Genomic DNA, 17,249 nt, shown 5'->3' on the forward strand with positions numbered 1-17,249 from the left:
ATTGAGTCTATCTAGAGCCAACCACAAGTTTACAAGGAAAACAACCCTGCCACTGGGTGAGCACTGCCCTGCCCCCAGGCTGCATGCACCAGCAATACATGGGCGAAGTCATGCTTCACCCCCACTCTCATGGGACACAGTTGTCCACCTCTGGTAGGCACATACCTGAGGGAAGCTGATGAAAGCAAAGGACAGACCCCCTCCGCAGAAAATGGCCTCATCCACCCTCACAATCCAGCATCACCTCTGGAAGTCAGAGGCTCCTTGAGCCCCTGGGTGTCCTCCAGGTGTGGGAGTGGGCTCCTGCAGCTTAAGGGTGGGTACATGGCCCCAGGCTCAGGCTGCACCCCAGCCAGGGCTCTGGGGGGCTAACTTACGTTCCTGCTCCACCTCACATGCTCACTCGGAGGCCTCAGTGTCCTCATCTACGAAATGGAAACCGCCCTAACTGCCGCTGCATCCAGTCTGTCTGCACTTCTGTGCACTCTTCTTGGAAATGAGAGAGGCACCCCGGGAGACCCACAAGTGTGTAGAGAGACCCAAGCCCCTGCCTAGGGGGTTGAATGGAGGAGAATTTCAGGGTTTGGCTGATCTCTTTTCCTGCTAGGCTGAGAAAGCTCACTGAAAGCTGGAAAACCATGCCCATTCTTACAGTACACCCCCCATAGTGGTTTTAGGGTGACTGTGGATACGGGTCATGCAGGCTGCTGGTAGGATGGGGACAGTGGGGGTTAGGAACGCCCGGATGGGGACGGGAGTCATGTGGGACTCACACTGCATGCATACTGGAATTCACCTCGACCTCTGGCTCAGCCTCAGATGATTTGAGAAAGGATTACGGATGATTAGTGCCATGTGCTGCCTTCTCCCAGTTCCTCAGGGCCCGGGCACTGCCCGCCTGATGAGGGGCTTCTGAAAGAACGATTATGTCCAATTGTCTCAATTATGCAAACCATGCTGACATTTCTAGCAGGGGAAGGACTGGCGGGGGGAGGAGGGTCACTTCAAAGGGAAAGTTCTGGCTCCCCCCACCTCTCTCAGATCCCAAGGCTGTTTTCATGGGATCCCACACTGAGCAGCCTGGCAACATGGGGCCCTGGTTTCCTTTTCTGGCCTGGGAGCGAGGTCATGGGGCCATTGCCTCACCAGGATCATGAGGGGTCCGGCACGGGCGCTCACATGCTCCTCATGTGGACTTCTCCTCTTAAAGGGTGGGCCCTCCTCAGCCAGCTTCCTGTCTGGCCAGAGGAGGAAGCTGGAGGCCAGGCTGGGCCCTCCCCGCTCTGCCACTGTAGCAGGTAAGCTCAGGTGGGGCTAAGCGAGGGTGCAGGGAAGCTCAGGTTGGGGGCTTTGCTTCCTGGGGCCTGTTGCTCCTCTGCTGCTGAGACTGGCTGAGACTGCTGAGACTGGATAAGGGTGTATCTGTTCTCAGCTGACAAGGCCTCCAGGATGATTCCCTGAGGGAACGAGCCCTGTGTCAGCCGGCCAACACCAGGCTCCAGCGTGATGAGGCTTCCTCAGAGCTGGCTTCTAAATGTAGGTGCCAGGGATCCGCAGAGAAGCCCCAGCTCCAGGGCTCAGCCTCCTTGCCGCTTACTGTTACTTCTTAGCATCTTACCTCTGTCCCTGTGCTTCCTGGAGAGCGTGCCTCTTCCCGTGAGCCCTTGCTATCGCTAAAGTTCTTCCGGGGCGGGGGGCAGGGGTTATATCTATAAGCCTTCATCAGCTGATATTTCATCTATTAGTTAAAACCTCAGGGTCGGGGGAAGCTCAGGGAAAAGATAGGTTCTACTACACGGGGCTGTGAAGGGAGGTGGGAATTCCCTCTCACTACCAGTAGGAAGTAAGAACCAGTTTCTGAAAGGCAGTTGAGTAGTATGCACCCAAGTACAATTCTATGTCTAGGGATCCATTCTGAGGAAAGAATCCTGAAGGTAGGCCAGGATTTACATAGCATTGTTTACTACAGTGAGACACATGAACAACCCAAATGTCCAAAACTGAGGATTGGGCACGTAAACCATGATCTATCCACAGGATGAAATATAATGTGGCTACTTGCAAAAGGACAGAGAAGAATGTATAATGATAATGTGCAGAATGAACATGCTTTTCATGACAGACGCGCACACACACGTCTAATCTGTTCCCAGAAAAAAAAAAAAACCTAGAAATATACTGAGAGTCTATCTGTTGTTATTCTAGGATGAAGGCCATATGGGTGATGTTTATTTATTCCTTGGTAGATTTGTATATTTCCTCTTCTTCTTTTACTTTAATCATTTTCTATAACAAATACATTTTCCTTTTGTTACCAGAAATTATACCTTTTTTTTTTTTTTAAGTTTAGCAAAAAGTAGCAGAAATAATGAGGAGCAGGCAGGGGCAGAGGTGGGGAAGAATGGAAATGTTTACAAGAGTCATTCCTGGGTTGATGAGGAATAGGAACTGAAAATGAAGGAGGGCAGAGAGGTAGGGAGGAAAAATATATGACAAATTTGCTCTGTCTGAATTAAATATTTAGGGAGGAATTAAAAAGGACACCAGCCTCTCTAGAAGCGGACTTCAGACAGGTTTGAATTTCGCGAAGGATTGTCTTTGGCAATCTTCACCAAATATCTTTCTGCACACTACGCAGCAGCAGTTTTAATTCATGGCATTTGCGATGGTATTTATAGCATAAATTGGCCACTGTCTGCAGTGTATTTCAGGCTCCAGAAAATGTAATTGGAAACGTCAACTAATGTTGAAAGCGTTTGCTGTAATTGTTTGTGTTTTATTGGTTATTTTCTAGGAGAAGTCTGGAATTTTGTTTGGTTTGGCTCTTTGCAACCCCACTTATTTGCTTTGCAAAGTTGATAAGTACAAGAAACAGAATGATATTCAGGCATTTTAAGTGGCTAGTCATCTTCGTACTGAACTAAGTGAAAACAAAACACACTTTCCATTAACTTAAAATCCTCTTACTTGGAGCATTTGATATTTTTAGAAATCTCCCTTTTGCTTTGATTGGAAATGTTTTCAAGATGTCCTCTAATTTGTGTGTGTGTGTGTGTGTGTGTGTGTGTGTGTGCATGTGTGTGCGCACATCACGCACACAAAACCTGGGCCTGGGAAAATAGAGGCGGCCATCCAGGGGAATAATGGGACCCAATCCCGGATCCTCTTCCACAACCTAGAAGTTAATGAGGTTCAACATCTTAATGCCTTAAAAAGGTAGTAGCCAGAGACACACTGATATGCAAAGGGACCCGGGCAGTCGGTGGCTGCTATGCCCCTCATTTTCTACCTCTATTAGACTCTGCAATCGGTGAATGAATTACAGAATCCACTGGGAGCAACCAGGGTCCAGGAAATGGTTGGTTCATTGCCCCAGACACACATCACAAACAGGAGCAATTTTCCCTGGCTCCCACAGAAAACACCACAATTTATCTTGCTATTTTCCAGAAACAGTGCCTTCAATTGCTATCTATGTCAGAGGGAAGAATACATTTCCAATGCTAGAGATAGCTTAAAGAAAACAAGCTAATGACAGCCCACAGCTCTCCCCTTCCCAGCTGCCAGGTCTTCTTGTTGCTATGTGCCTGCCCATTCCCCCCACTGCTTCTGGCTCTCACCCCATCTGGTCTGCTCTCCCCGTAAACGTGGCAGGGAGACAGGAAGTCCTGTGTTCATTCCTTAAGGGTTGGTCACACTTGCTATGACCCAAGGTAAAATTAATGCTGAATTGGCAAGTGGCCTCTCTCCATGGGCCATGGACCCCCCCTAGAGATTGGGTATTAGGGAGGGCAAATGTGTCAGGCATGATGAGGTGGAAAGCATGTTGGCCAGGAGTCACAGCAACAGCATCTTTTTTCTGTTAATCATTGGAGAGGTAACACACAAATATATAAAGTTGTACAACAGTGCAGAAGAGCCAGATGAAGGTCCTAACACCCCCAGCCCCACTGCTGAGCACACTTGATGGTTTGATGTGTATTGTTCTAAACTAGTGCCTCCCAGTCAACTGTGCCACAGACATAACTTTAAATTGTACAGTAGCCATGTTAAAAAAGGAAAGCCATGTTAAAATAAGTGAAACTAATTTTAGAATTTATTTAACTCAACATATCCCAATTATTATCATTTCAACATGTAGTTGTTACTAAAAAAAAAACTTATTAATGATATGTCATTTGTTTTGTACTTCAAAATTCGGCCAAATACTACTCCCCCACTTTTTTTGAGCTCTAATATCAGACATAGAAAATGGTAGTTTGCTGTCTTATACTTGAACTCACAGCATATCTCAGTTAAGATGGGCCAAATTTCAGGTGCTTAATAGCTGCATATAGCCAGTGGCTACTATGTTGAGCAACATAGCTCTAGACCTTTGCATATCAAGGTTTGTTCTTGTACAACTGGATCATACCAGAAAGATCTTAGTACAACTTTTTTTCCAATTAATAATAAAGACATTTACACTTTAGAACTTAAAGTTCTACTTTAGAGTATCTGATACTTGCACAGCCCATGGTTGGATCTATCATCAATGGTTTAACAATTTCCTAATCGAGATGAAAAAAAAAATTGGAGGCTTCTAATTTTTCACTTGGTTCAAAATATATTGGAATAAACATCCATATATTGCCTCTGTATGTGTAAAAATGTTTCTAGATAATAAACCCCTAGAAGTGGATGTCCTGGGTCAAAGCGTATGTTCACTTGACCCCGTGACAGGTACTGCCCAGATCCCCTCCAAAAACATACTGCCAGGAGTCTGTGAGAGAGAAGCAGATCCTTAGCCACCAGGCAGCCTTGGGGTTTGGACCTGAGTTCTCTTAGATGTAAAAACGAGGAGTTGTGCTAACCCTTCCTTGTTTCTTAAATGCCCACTTTTACAGCTCAAATGTTGACGGTTCCAGCCCATCTCTCCGGTGGACGGGGCTGTGCATGGGTGAGAGCTCCCTGTTCCTCAGTTGGCAGGGCAGGACCAGAAAGACCGATGAGCAAACAAAACTCCTCATGCATCTTGCCTGAGGTCAGCAGAAAACTCTCAATGAAGACCCGAACTCCTATTTTTTGTACAATTACTATTACACTGTCTTTTATTAATATGGTGTTGTCTACTAAGTGCTGTCACAGCAAATGAGCAGAGGAGCAAGGACCAGCCCCAGCAGCCTGGCTCTTGAGCTGGCTGCCACAGGCATCATGTTGAGCTACATCAACTTCACTCCCACTGGTGTGCCACCCAGCGTCCCTCCCCACCCCTGTGGCCTCAGCAACATCACAGCCCCTGAAGGACACAGTCCTTGTTCACACACACCACCAATAGTGTGGTGCACCCTCCCAGGTCCTGGGAGTCCTAGGAGAGGAAGTCCACCTAAAGAGTGGCAAAGGACCACTGAAAAGGAGAAGGTGCTCCCCATGGAAGCCAGGTGGGTACTGGGAGGTCAGCCTTGGTCTTCCAATCCTCTCTCCCATGGGTGCTGGTCTGCACCCTCCCAGCCAGGGAAGACCAGACTGAGCTCTCAGGTAACGTCAAGGAGGCCCTATACACACTGGCTTTCCAACTAGTTTGCCCTCCTGAGCAAGCCAGTCAGGAGGGGGAGCTGCAGAGGGGGCCCCCGAGACCCTTGTGGCAATTCCCAGGTTCCCAATCAGGGAGGAGCTGGTGATGGGGGCAAGGGAAGATTCATCCATCCATCCCCATCCATCCCCAGCTGTGTGGGATTGAGTCTTCCAACCAGGGGCATGGAGTGTCTTTGCATTTGTTCAGACCCTCTTTCCTTCCTTCAGCAAAAGGTCTTATAGTTTTTAGTGTGTTGGTCTTTCACCTCCTTGTTTAAGCGTTTTCCCAGATATTTTATTCTTTTGGATGTTATCATCAACGAGGTTGTTTTCTTAATTTCCTTTTTGGATTCTTCACTGCTGGTGTTTGGAAACACAACTGATCTTGCACCCCAAAACTTTGTTAACTTTGCTTATTAGCTGTAGCAGGGTTTTTTTGTGGATTCTTTCAGAGTTTTGCTTTGTTTTATTTTGGGCTTCATCTGTATTCCTAAGCAATATATTGTTTAGCTTTTTCTGCTTTTGAACTTTATATAAACAGACTCACACTGTGTGTCCCCTCGGGGACTTGCTTCTTTTGCTCTGGGTTATGTTTTGAGAGCCATTCATATGATGTGGTTTGTCTGTTTCTGTTGCCATGTAATATTCCCTCATGTGAATATGTGGGGATGGACTTACAGGTCCTACTGCAACTGGGCATCTGGGTTGCTATTTGTTGGGGATCTCATGAATGGGAACATGCATGTGGGGTCTCCTGGTACACACGAGCATGAGCATATTTTGGGGGTAAACCCCAGTATAGAATTGATAGACTCAAGCATGTGGCTGCTCTGCTTCTCCAGATGATGCCAAAAGGCCTTCTATCCTCCTTAAAAGGAGGAGCTCAGAAGCATGTGCCCATTTTGGAGAAAGCATTTGGAATCAGCCAGAGGAGACAGATGTGTGATGAGGGACAGGGCTGTGCACAGGAGTCAAGTCCAGCTGCCTGGCATGAGGCCAGCCAGGACTGGTGGCTTCACCATGACCCAGTCTCTTCTCCTAGTGCCCATTCACCTCCCAGAGTCCCTACCAAAGCCCTAACCCCTCCACTGCCTCAGTTTCCTCATATTTAAAACCACAGTGAGGGGAGCACATGCTCTCTGTAGACCTCTGCCCCCCAACAGCCACTGCATCTCAATTCAGTGTGGCAGTCATCGTGACCACAGTGAGAAATGGGATCAGGGGCTCTGCCTTTTTTCTGCTGTTCCCTCTTCTGAGAGCGCCTTTCCCCTTTGCTCCTGCGCCCAGCTGAATTCTCCTCAGGCTTCAAGGATGAGCTCCCTCCCTGTTTTCCCCACCTGGCAAGTCCCTCCCCAGGGAGAAGCCCTGTCCCCCCACACCATGCACAACTTTACAATGCCAGTGTATCCGCCTGGGAGCTCCCGAGGGCTGAGTGCACTCAGTACACCTGGAACCAGCAGAGCCTACAAGGTGAGGGGGCTTCATAAGCTACTAGCGTGAAATACACAAATGCTGGCTTTCTCTCATGTCGCACAAGGTGGTCTGGGGCTACAGAGGTCCCAGTGAACTTCTGAAGACATATTTCCTCTGATGTAACCCTCCCAAGTTTTCAATGCTGGGCTGTGTGTAGGAACACTTATCTATAAATACATGAGCAGCCCAGACACTGGCCATGAGTCACGGGTCACTACAGACCACAATGGTCACATAGATCTAGAAGAACACAGCAAATGAGAACCCCATTTGGGATGCTCAGCCATGCCCCCTCCTTCACACCCAGCCCCCCACCCAAATCTACACAGCTGCTCCCACCCCAGTCCTCACCTCCCAGAGTGGCCCCTGCAGGAGTGCCCATCATTGCCAGACCCCTCGCCCCTTCCTTGAATTGTAACAGGACTCAAGGGGTTTGCCACTTAGGGTGCAGCATATTGAACACAACCCAAGGAACCATTGAAAGCAAAGAACTTTTTATTATTTGTTGCAGGTGAGAAGACAGGGAGATGGCTCTCAAAGCACCATCTCCCTGTGGAGTTAGTATAGAAAGCTTTTTTTCAGTGTATCAGGGGGAGGGGAGGGGAGCTTGCATATACATTAAGGAACGTATACATATCCTATTACTTAGGCACTTTGGCTCAGTTCTGCAAGACTGTCAATTCCTAGACTGTCAACATGCTAGTGTGTACATTGTATGTTTGAAAAAATGGTGGAAAACTCCACCCACAAGAGGAGATCTTAGTATTATAATGAGCTAAAGGTAACTTCAGGACAACTCAGGGGTGAGGAGGAAGGGTGAGGCACTTCTATGCAGTCCTCAACTCCAATCTGGCTCAAACTGGCTAATGTAAGGGGCTGTCAGGGGAGACCCATCTAGCAAGGGGCTCTCAGGTGAGTGAAACACCTTGGCTGGTGTTTCCTTGGTGTCTCCTTGGCTGTAACTGTTGGTTCTGCCAAACAAAACCCATGTTTTCTCTGCTTATGCCCCTTCCCCACCTCCCTTCTGCTAGTAGCGCTTAGGCCTCTTATTTGAGTAACTTCCCTTTGCATTTTAGCTAACAAAATCTGTCCCATCCTGGCTCTCAGTCTCTGGGAGTTGACTATTGCAAACTAGCCAATCTGCTGCACAGGCACTACTGAAATATGAGAGGTGCTTGCCGATTAATGCGTGCACGCTGGTCCCCAGGAGCTGCAGGAAACCGACTTAGCATGACTTAGATAATATTGTCGGCACAGAGCTGCTATGAGGCCAGGGAGGAAGAACACTGGTAAAAGAAAACCTTGGAAAAACACAAACCAAGATTTGTGTCTGACATTCTTAAGGGCTGGTGAGTGAGCCGTGAGTTTGGAAGGGAATGATCCCTGTCTCATCAAAGTGTCCCTGACGTTGGGGACAGCTGGCCAGGCCTGGGCTTGACTCTTAGTCCTGCCTTCCCACAGGCTTCCTGCTTCCTCTGCCATTGACAGGGGAATTAAGAACAATGTATTCCAACGCCCACCGACCCTACCTGAAAGACCCTGGGCACTTAAACGGAAGCTAAAATCTTACCCTTGTTATACTTCATTCAGTTTATGCTTACTTAAGACAGTCAAAAACTATTTACTGAATACCAATCTCTGCCAGACAATGGGCTTGAGGTTTTTCACACTAAACTGTGTTTAATCTTTACAACAATCCCACTTAACAGGCAAGATAATCGAGGCTCAGGAAAGTTAAATAAATTGGCCATGGTCATAAAGATAGGAAACAGTGAGTCCAGGGGTGCCTGGGTGGCTCAGTTGGTTAAGCGTCCCACTCTTGATTTTGGTTCAGGTCATGATCTCATGGTTCACAGGTTTAAAGCTCTGCATCGGGTTCTGTGCTGACAGTGCAGAACCTGCTTGGAGGTCTCTCTCTTTCCCTCTCTCTCTGCTCCTCCTGCGCTCTCTCTCTCTCTCTCTCTCTGTCTCTCTCTCAAAATAAATAAATAAACTTAAAAAAAAAAAGGAAAAGGGACAGTGAATCTGGGAGCTGACTCAAGTATGACAGAATCCAGAGTCGTTTTCTCACCACCACACCTTTTATTGTATTTTTACTTTAGGGACCACCTTCAAAGCCTTAACCCAAAGAAAAGACTTTAGTAGTAAAGCCCACTGGGAAGATTCTTTCCAGGGTGTGACTCCACGAGGAATATGCCAAGGAGGCGTTGCCTCCTAGTGGTGCCACAGGGTAGAATCCCATGCACCTGGGTAAAGCGTGAGGAAGCTCTCTGTACAAGTGATGCAGGCTGGCCGGGTCCAAGGATCAGCCAAGAGGGCCCTTGGCTTCCCACAGGAGAGAAATCAAGTGCAAACCTAGAGGAAGTGAAAGCAGAGTTTACTGAAAACATACAGCAAATACAGACAGAGTGTCTGGAAGACTCAGGAAGGAAAGGAGAGTAAGTCTTGTCTTTGCTTGGGGTCTGGGGTATTTATTAAGGATGGTGATCTGGTGTATGTGTTCTCTCAGGCATCCAGGAACTGGTCAAAGCAAGGACAAGTGCTCAGGAGCCAGGAGTCTTGGTGTCATGGTGTCTGGAGTCAGTGGTCTTGGAAAATGTACAGGACAACCTCACCGGTCACTCCTTAGATGTTATCCATCATGCTGGAAGTCTCCAAAGAAATCATTAACTCCTTGACTTTACGAGGAGGACTTACATTAAGTCATGTGTAGGGTGGGGGTGCAGGTCCTAACATGAATAGAAGAGCAGGCCTTCCCAGGATCCCTGCAATTTCCCTAGTTCACAAGGGCTCAAGAAGATGCCCACAAATATCACTGAACTGTCATTTTTAAAAAGTTCTTTATAAGAGTATGTGTGTTGGAATAAACAAGAGAGAATGTCTGAAGGGCACACAGCAACCGTTAGTGGGCGTCACTGCTGGAGGCTAGGGGTTGGAGGGAGAAGGAGGGAGAATCACTTTTCAATTCAGACACTCCTTTTTTTAAATGTTTATTTATTTTTGAGAGAGAGGGAGAAGAGGGGAGGTGCAGAGAGAGGGAGACACAGAATCTGAAACAGGCTCCAGGCTCGGAGCTGTCAGCACAGAGGCCAACACTGGGCTCAAACTCAAGAACCATGAGATCATGACCTGAGCCAAAGTTGGATGCTTAACCAACTGAGCCACCCAGGCGCCCCTCAATTTAGACACTTCTAAATCTTTGTCATTGTTCCATTGAGCATATATTAGTTGAGGGATGCTTGTGGGGTTTGTTGTTTGTTTTAAATTCTAAGCAAAGGAAAAAAACCCACATCATCCCCCCATGCCACCAGCCCATCCCCACCCTGTGCCCCAGGCATGAAGCTTTTGAAGCCATCTCTAAAAGGAAAAGAATAGGAAAATGTGAGCTCCAAATCAAGATTCAGGTCTTAGAGAGGTGGGTGTGGGGCCCTATAGCTGAAGCTTCTCTGTCCTTGTGGTGGATCATCGCCCAGGCCAGTGGCCTCTGCACCTCTTCATGTTATAGGGTGACCATGTTACAGGGTGACTCCCAGGCCTGCTCCACCCATATCCACCAGGCCCCCTAGAATGTGTTTTCTCATTTTGATGCCAGGTCCACTTGTAACCAGGGCACTGGGGCGCAAGAGCACCTGGTCCAAATAGACCAGTTTTGGCCATTTCCTGTTGGCAAAATCCAAAGGCAGAGAGGCAGGTGGTGGGTGAAACAAGAAAGGAATTTATTTCAGCGAGGCCAACCCCAGGAAGACAGCGGACTAGAGTCTCCAAGACTGTCTCCTAAGTGCGGAAAATACTTCCAGGTATTAGAGAACGTGGACATATAAGGAGAATAGGGAGAATGTGGGACAAAAGCCAGTGGGAATGTGCAAGTGGGCAGTGAAGGTCAATTCATCATTGTCTTGGGGTCAAATACACGGGGGCTCGCGGGCATCAGGACAGAATTTACTGCTCTTCCCATCACAGGATGATTTGCCCAGCAGGTCTTTTGCCTGAGTTAAGAGACAAGCTGGAAAGGAGAACTTAATCAGTTAGAAAGTACCAGATAAGGTCAAAATGGAGGTAGTTGAAGTCCTCTGTCACACTCTTCACGGGCCTCCCCACTGTCCTCCAGCTGCTGTGTGGGCCAGCGAGGGCCAACCTGCCATGGTTACCAGTAACCTGTTGTGGGCACCATGCTGAGCCATATTGGAGTCTGTGGGAGAAAGAACAATGAGTGTCCTATATACACTTACCAAAATATCCCCTCATGTTTAAACCGTGTGGGAAAGTAAGAACTCTACAGTCAAAAAACATGACTGTATAAAAAGCCTCACACTGCCCAATGTGCTGGCCTGTCACACAGTAAACCCTCGTACACTGCCCAGTGGGGACATGCTGGCTGCACAGCCCAAGAGCTGTGAGCTGATCGGAAACAACCCTCGCACAACGAGGCAAGATCATAAAGAGAGCAACAACCTGTCTTTAAAATGTTGATATCGTGATCACAAGGGATTCTTGGCATTGATTTTATCTTTTTTAAATTTTGTATAAAATGGGGCACCTGGGTGGCTCAGGCAGTTGAGCGTCCGGCTCTTGACTTCGGCTCAGGTCATGATCTCATAGTTCAAGGGTTTGAGCCCTGCATCAGGCTCTGCACTGATAGTGTGGAGCCTGCTTGGGATTCTCCCTCTCTTTCTTTCTTTTTTTCTTTCTCTCTCTCTCTCTCTCAAAACAAATAAACTTTAAAAAAACGAATCAAAAAATAAAATTTTGTATGAGATGCTATTTATCTTAGGTACTGAATTTTTGACATCCTGCCCATCACCCAAGAAAGGCACAGCAGGCCCAATAGTGCTATGCCTTCTGAGCACTGATTCCTTCCCTGGATGTCCAGGTGCCAGCACTGACATCAGAGACATCTCCTCTGACTTATCTCCCTTACAGCATGAACTTGCAGTTCCTTGAGAGGACTGGCTTGGGAGGACCCAAATAGAGCAGTGGGAAGCTGAGGGCCGCATGGGCAATGGATCTCAAAAGCTTGTTAAAATACAGGTTCTCACACCCTGATTCTGATTCCAGGGCCTGGAGTGAAACCTAGATATCTTTTTTTTTTTTATTTATATTTAGTTGTGGTAAGATACACACAATATAAAATTTGCCATCTGAATCATTTTTAAGAGTATGGTTCACTGGCATTGAGTCCATTGACACTGTTGTCCAGCCATCATCACCATCTACTCCAGAACGTTTTCATCCTCCCAAACTGAAACGCTACCCATTGAACACTAAGTCCTCATTTCCCCTTCTCAGCCCTTGGCACCCACCACTCTTAGTGCCTGTCTCTACAAATTTATTTTAGGCACCTCATATGAGTATTTTTCCTTTGTGACTGGCATATTTCACTTCGTGTACTGTCCTCAAGGTTCATCCACATTGTAGCAGGTGTCAGGATTTCCTTCCTTTTGAATACTGATAATATTGCTTCATATAGGTAAACCACATTTTATTTTGAATAATCCTGCCATGAACACAGGTGTATAAATATCTCCCTGAGACTCTGTTTTCAATTCTTTGGGGCATATGCTCCACAGTGGAATTACTGGATCATATGGTAATTCTAAGTTTCATTTTTGAGGAGGTACCATAACTGTTTTCCATAGCATCTGCTTCATTTTATTTTTTTATTCTTAATTTAAAAAATCTTTTTAATGTTTATTTTTGAGAGAGAGAGAGAGAGACTGGGGGAGGTGCAGAGAGAGAGGGAGACACAGAGCCTGTAACAGGCTCCAGGCTCTGAGCTGTCAGCGCAGAGCCCGACATGGGGCTCGAACCACCAGCTGTGAGATCATGACCTGAGCCGAAGTCAGATGCTTAACCAACTAAGCCACACAGGCGCTCCAACATCTGCTTCATTTTAAAAGGATTATTAATTTATTTATTTTGAGAGAGAGAGAGAGTGGGGGAGAGGCAGAGAGAGAGGAGGAGAGCGAGAATTCCAAGCAGGCTCCATGTTGTCAGTGCAGAGCCCGATGTGGGGCTCGAACTCATGAACCATGGGATCATGACCTGAGCTGAAATTAAGAATCAGACGCTTAACCAACTGGGCCACCCAGGTGCCCCTGCTCCATTTTAAAATTCCACCCATAGTGCACAACTGTTTCAATATCTCCACGTCCTCACCAACACTTGTTATTTTCTGTTATGTGTGTGTGTTTTCAATCGTAGCCATCCTAATGGTGTGAGCTGATATCTCTCTGGTTTTGACTTACCTTCCCTAATGATTAGTGACACCGAGCATCTTTTCGTGTGTTTGTTGGCCATCTGTATGTCTTTTTTGGAAAATGGCTAGTCCAGTCCTCTGCCCATCTTTAATCGGGATGTTTACTATTGTTGTTATTGTTAAGTTGTAGGTTTTTGTGTGTGTGTGTGGTTTTTTTTTTTTTTACATATTCTGGATGTTGATTCTCTATCAGATATATGATTTGCAAATATTTCCTCCTGTTCCAGAATTGCCAGATACTTACATTTTTAACCACTTCCCCTGCACCATCTTTGAAGAATACAGGCAGACCCTGTGGACCCCTTTCTAGAAGCAAGTTTCTGGGCCAGGTTCTATCAAAGAGCAGGGATAGAGGGGAAAAGGTAGGGAGGAGACCTGGCTCCACTCAGGACCCAGTGGCCCATTCTAGGACAGATAGCAGCCCTCACCTGAACACCCACCAGGCATAGGTCTCCGGCACCTGAAAGAGAAGAGGCAAGGAGAGTGGTGCAGGCCCTGGCACTCAGAAACTGTGGCTTCCCCCATCCACAGAGTAAGGCAACCTCCTTCAAAAGTATGATCCAAAAAAAAGCACGGCCCACCCCTGAGTCCCATCCTCTCACATCTGTGAGGCCACTCACATCTGTGAAGCGCAGCTTGTGTTTAGAAGTGCCCATCTGGCTTACCTGTATGTGATCCTGAAAATGGGGAGCAGAGAGAGCTGACATCCATATGGACATGTGACTTTCAGGAGCTCTCCCCTCAAATGGTTCTGCCTGGGGCTGGGGCTAGAAGCTGACCTTGGCCACCTTCCCTTCTCTCCCTTCATTTCCTCCTGCCAACCCATCATCTTACCTGAGGTCCTGATCACCCCTTTTTTTCTAGGCTCAGTGGAGAGCCCTCAGCCGGAATACAAACTGCCCATGTACCTTGTGCATTGGTCCTCATTGGTGACCAGCACAGCTGTCTGGAGGGCGGGAGAATTCGATATCCCAACAAAAGGCCCATTTTTATTTCCTCTCCTCCTTCAAATGGTCCAAGATAAGTGGATGTGGGAGTGGGTCCCACAGGCCTTCATTCCAGGATATTGAAATATCCTTCTGCACCTGGGGTCTTTTGTTGCATCTGTATGACCTGAAGGTCTTTCCTGTCAATGGTAAAAATGAGGAGCCCATATCAGTCTCAGTACCCTAAGCCCAGCTGCTGCCTGTGTGGCTGGCCTAGCTGCATAATTAAGTATCTGGATTGCTGGTTTTTCCTCCTAATTGACTATTTGCACTTTGAATTAAGGCCTTGTCTTACGTGGTTTGACTGCATCAAAAATGATCACTCCAAAAGCAAATGGGTGTCTGCTCACATTTTAACAGGAAAACCCAATTTTGATGAAATCCATACACCAAATTCTGGCAAGGCTTTTGTCTTTGTCCATTCAGGTTACTATAATAGAATGCCATAGACTGGGAGGCTCATAAACTTAATTTCTCACAGGAACGCTGGCAAGTCCAAGATCAAGGCACCTGCAGATTTGATGTCAGGCGACCCCTTCCTGGTTCACAGATAGCTGTCTCACATGGCGGAAGGAGCAAGGGAACACTCTGGGGTCTATTCTGTAAGGGCACTAATCCAAGTCATTAGGGCTCCAACCTCCTGACCTAATCACCTCCCAGAGGCCTCACCTCCTAATACCCTTACACTGGGGTTAGTATTTCAGCATGTGAATTTGGGGGGAACACCAACATTCAGTCCATTGCAACTTTTTCTACAAGTGTAGAAAAACAGAAAACCTTTTTAAATTCTGAATTAAACTACTAGTTACCATTCAAGATATGTCCGAGAGCTCCATTATTTGCAATCACAGCTTAAAATATGCATAAATCCAAGATGATGGAATGGGAATCTGCTGCGTTATTAGAAGATTACAAAATTAGTGATGCCGCTAAAACATCAAAGGTGTTACCATGAGGCTGGCCCCTTGGAGCCCACTACAGTTGGGAGACCCTGGGCTCAGAGACTCTGAACACCGGCCAGGTACCATGGGCACAGTATCATTTTCTTTTTTTCTTTTTGTTTTTAATTTCTTTTAATGTTTACTCATTTTTGAGAGAGAGAGAGCAGGGAAGGGGAAGAGAGAAAGGGAGACACAGAATCTGAAGCAGGGTCTCAGCTGTGAGCTGTGAGCACAGAGCCTTCATGTGGGGCTTGAACCCACGAATCATGAGATCATGACTTGAGCCAAAGTCAGACACTGAACCAACCTTGCCACCCAGGTGCCACTTTTCTTAGTTTCTTTTTAAAATCAGTTATATTTTTCCTTAGAAAATTAAAAACATGATATAAATGATGAAGCAATTAGAGGAAAAAATTCTGATTCCCCTACCACAAACACAAGCTGACAAGTTAATACATTGGCTTCTTTTTTTCCTGGCTTTATTTAGTATTCCCTCTAAAAAGAGAAATGTCTTTAGAGCAATGCTCTTTCCGATAGCCAGGGAGTGACAACAACCCAGATGTCCATAAATTGATGAATTCCTGCAATGGAATATTACTGAGGCATAAAAAGGAATGAAGCCCAGACACCTGCTACAACATGATGAACCTTGCAAACATTCTGCTAAATGAAAGAAACCAGCCGTAAAAGGCTCCGTATTGTATGATTCCATTTATATAAAATGCCCAGAAGAGGCAAATCCATAGAGACAAAAAGAAGATTCGTGGTTGTCAGGAACTGAGGGGCTGTGGGGGCTGGGGAATGACTGCTAATAAGTAAAGGACTTTTCTTTAGGGATGACAGATGCTCTGGTGTTAGTGCAGTTTCGCAATCTTGGGGATATACAAAAAAAAAACAACAAAAACAAAACAAAAAAACCCTGCACATTTTTAAAATTTATTTGTTTATTGAAGTTTATTTATTCATCATGAGAGAGAGATGGAGAGAGTGTGCAAGTGAGGAAGGAGGGGGTCTGAAGCAGGCTCTGTGCTGACAGCAGAAAGCCTGATGTGGGGCTCGAACTCATGAACCGTGAGATCATGACCTAAGCCGAAGTCAGAAGCTTAACCGACTGAGCCACGCACTGCACATTTTAAAAGATGAATTTTAGGGTATGTGAATTATAGTAAAAAGAAAGTAAAAAGGGGGGGTGCCTGGGTGGCTCAGTCGGTTGAACGTCCGACTTTGGCTCAGGTCATGATCTTGAGGTTCGTGAGTTCAAGCCCAACATCAGGCTCTGTGCTGACAGCTCAGAGCCTGGAGCCTGCCTCAGATTCTGTGTCTCCCTCCCTCTCTCTCTCTCTTTCTCTCTCTCTCTGTGCCTCCCCCGCTTGTGCTTTCTCTCTCTCTCTCTCTCAAAAATAATTTTAAAAAAACTTAAAAAAAAAAAAAAAGGACAGGAAAAGGGAAAAGGTCACTTCCTATGGCCTAAAGACCCAGCTCTGCTCCCGGGCTCCAGTCTGGAGGATCGCATTACATTGTCCCAGGAAGGGCCCCTGGGTAGAAGAGGGTTGGAGGTCTGGGGAAGAGGGAACACTGGCCAAGGAGAGGCGGGGTTTCTGATGACCCCCCCCCCCACCAGCGTTTCCTCCAGGCCAACCCTGTCACCTCCAGGGGATGGTGATAATAAAGCACAGGAAATCAGATCTTGAGGTTCTCCCAAGCACTATCACTCAAGTCTCATGTTATCATTCCCACTCTACAGATGTGAAAACTGAGGCCCAGCACCTGAGGGGCAGCCTCAGCATGGGCCCTTACCTGAGGCTCCTACTGGTTCTCTTTGCTGTAAGGGGCCATGAGGCCAGGTCTGTCAGGCTCAAGAGTCTCTCCTTGTCTGGCCAAAGCAGGAGCATCAGCCAACCCACACAGAAACAGCCTGTGGGTTGGAGCCCAAGGCCTCCTTCTTGCTGGGGTGAGTGGGTGGCAGGTGGAGTAGGAACAATTGTGGTGTTTTAATCTTTGTACGCCTGAAGATGGGTGGCCTGTGCCAGTGCTTTGGCA

The 17,249-nt window shown here is 46.8% G+C and overlaps 1 protein-coding gene across 1 annotated transcript in view; it reads left to right on the top strand.

Annotated features, from left to right (window-relative positions):
* Positions 1-1,153: 1,153 nt before the first annotated feature.
* Positions 1,154-17,249, top strand: part of TRPM1 (transient receptor potential cation channel subfamily M member 1) — a 94,939-nt gene continuing 78,843 nt past the window's right edge. Inside the window, exons 1-2 of the mRNA XM_047086677.1 lie at positions 1,154-1,298; positions 4,887-5,023. Coding sequence (XP_046942633.1) covers positions 1,154-1,298; positions 4,887-5,023 — 282 coding nt within the window. The remainder of the gene's footprint in view (positions 1,299-4,886; positions 5,024-17,249) is intronic.

The sequence above is a fragment of the Lynx rufus genome, unplaced genomic scaffold (assembly GCF_022079265.1).
Source record: "Lynx rufus isolate CCGP_SWC_20201006 ecotype Redwood Valley unplaced genomic scaffold, mLynRuf1.p SCAF_21, whole genome shotgun sequence".
NCBI lineage: Eukaryota > Metazoa > Chordata > Mammalia > Carnivora > Felidae > Lynx > Lynx rufus.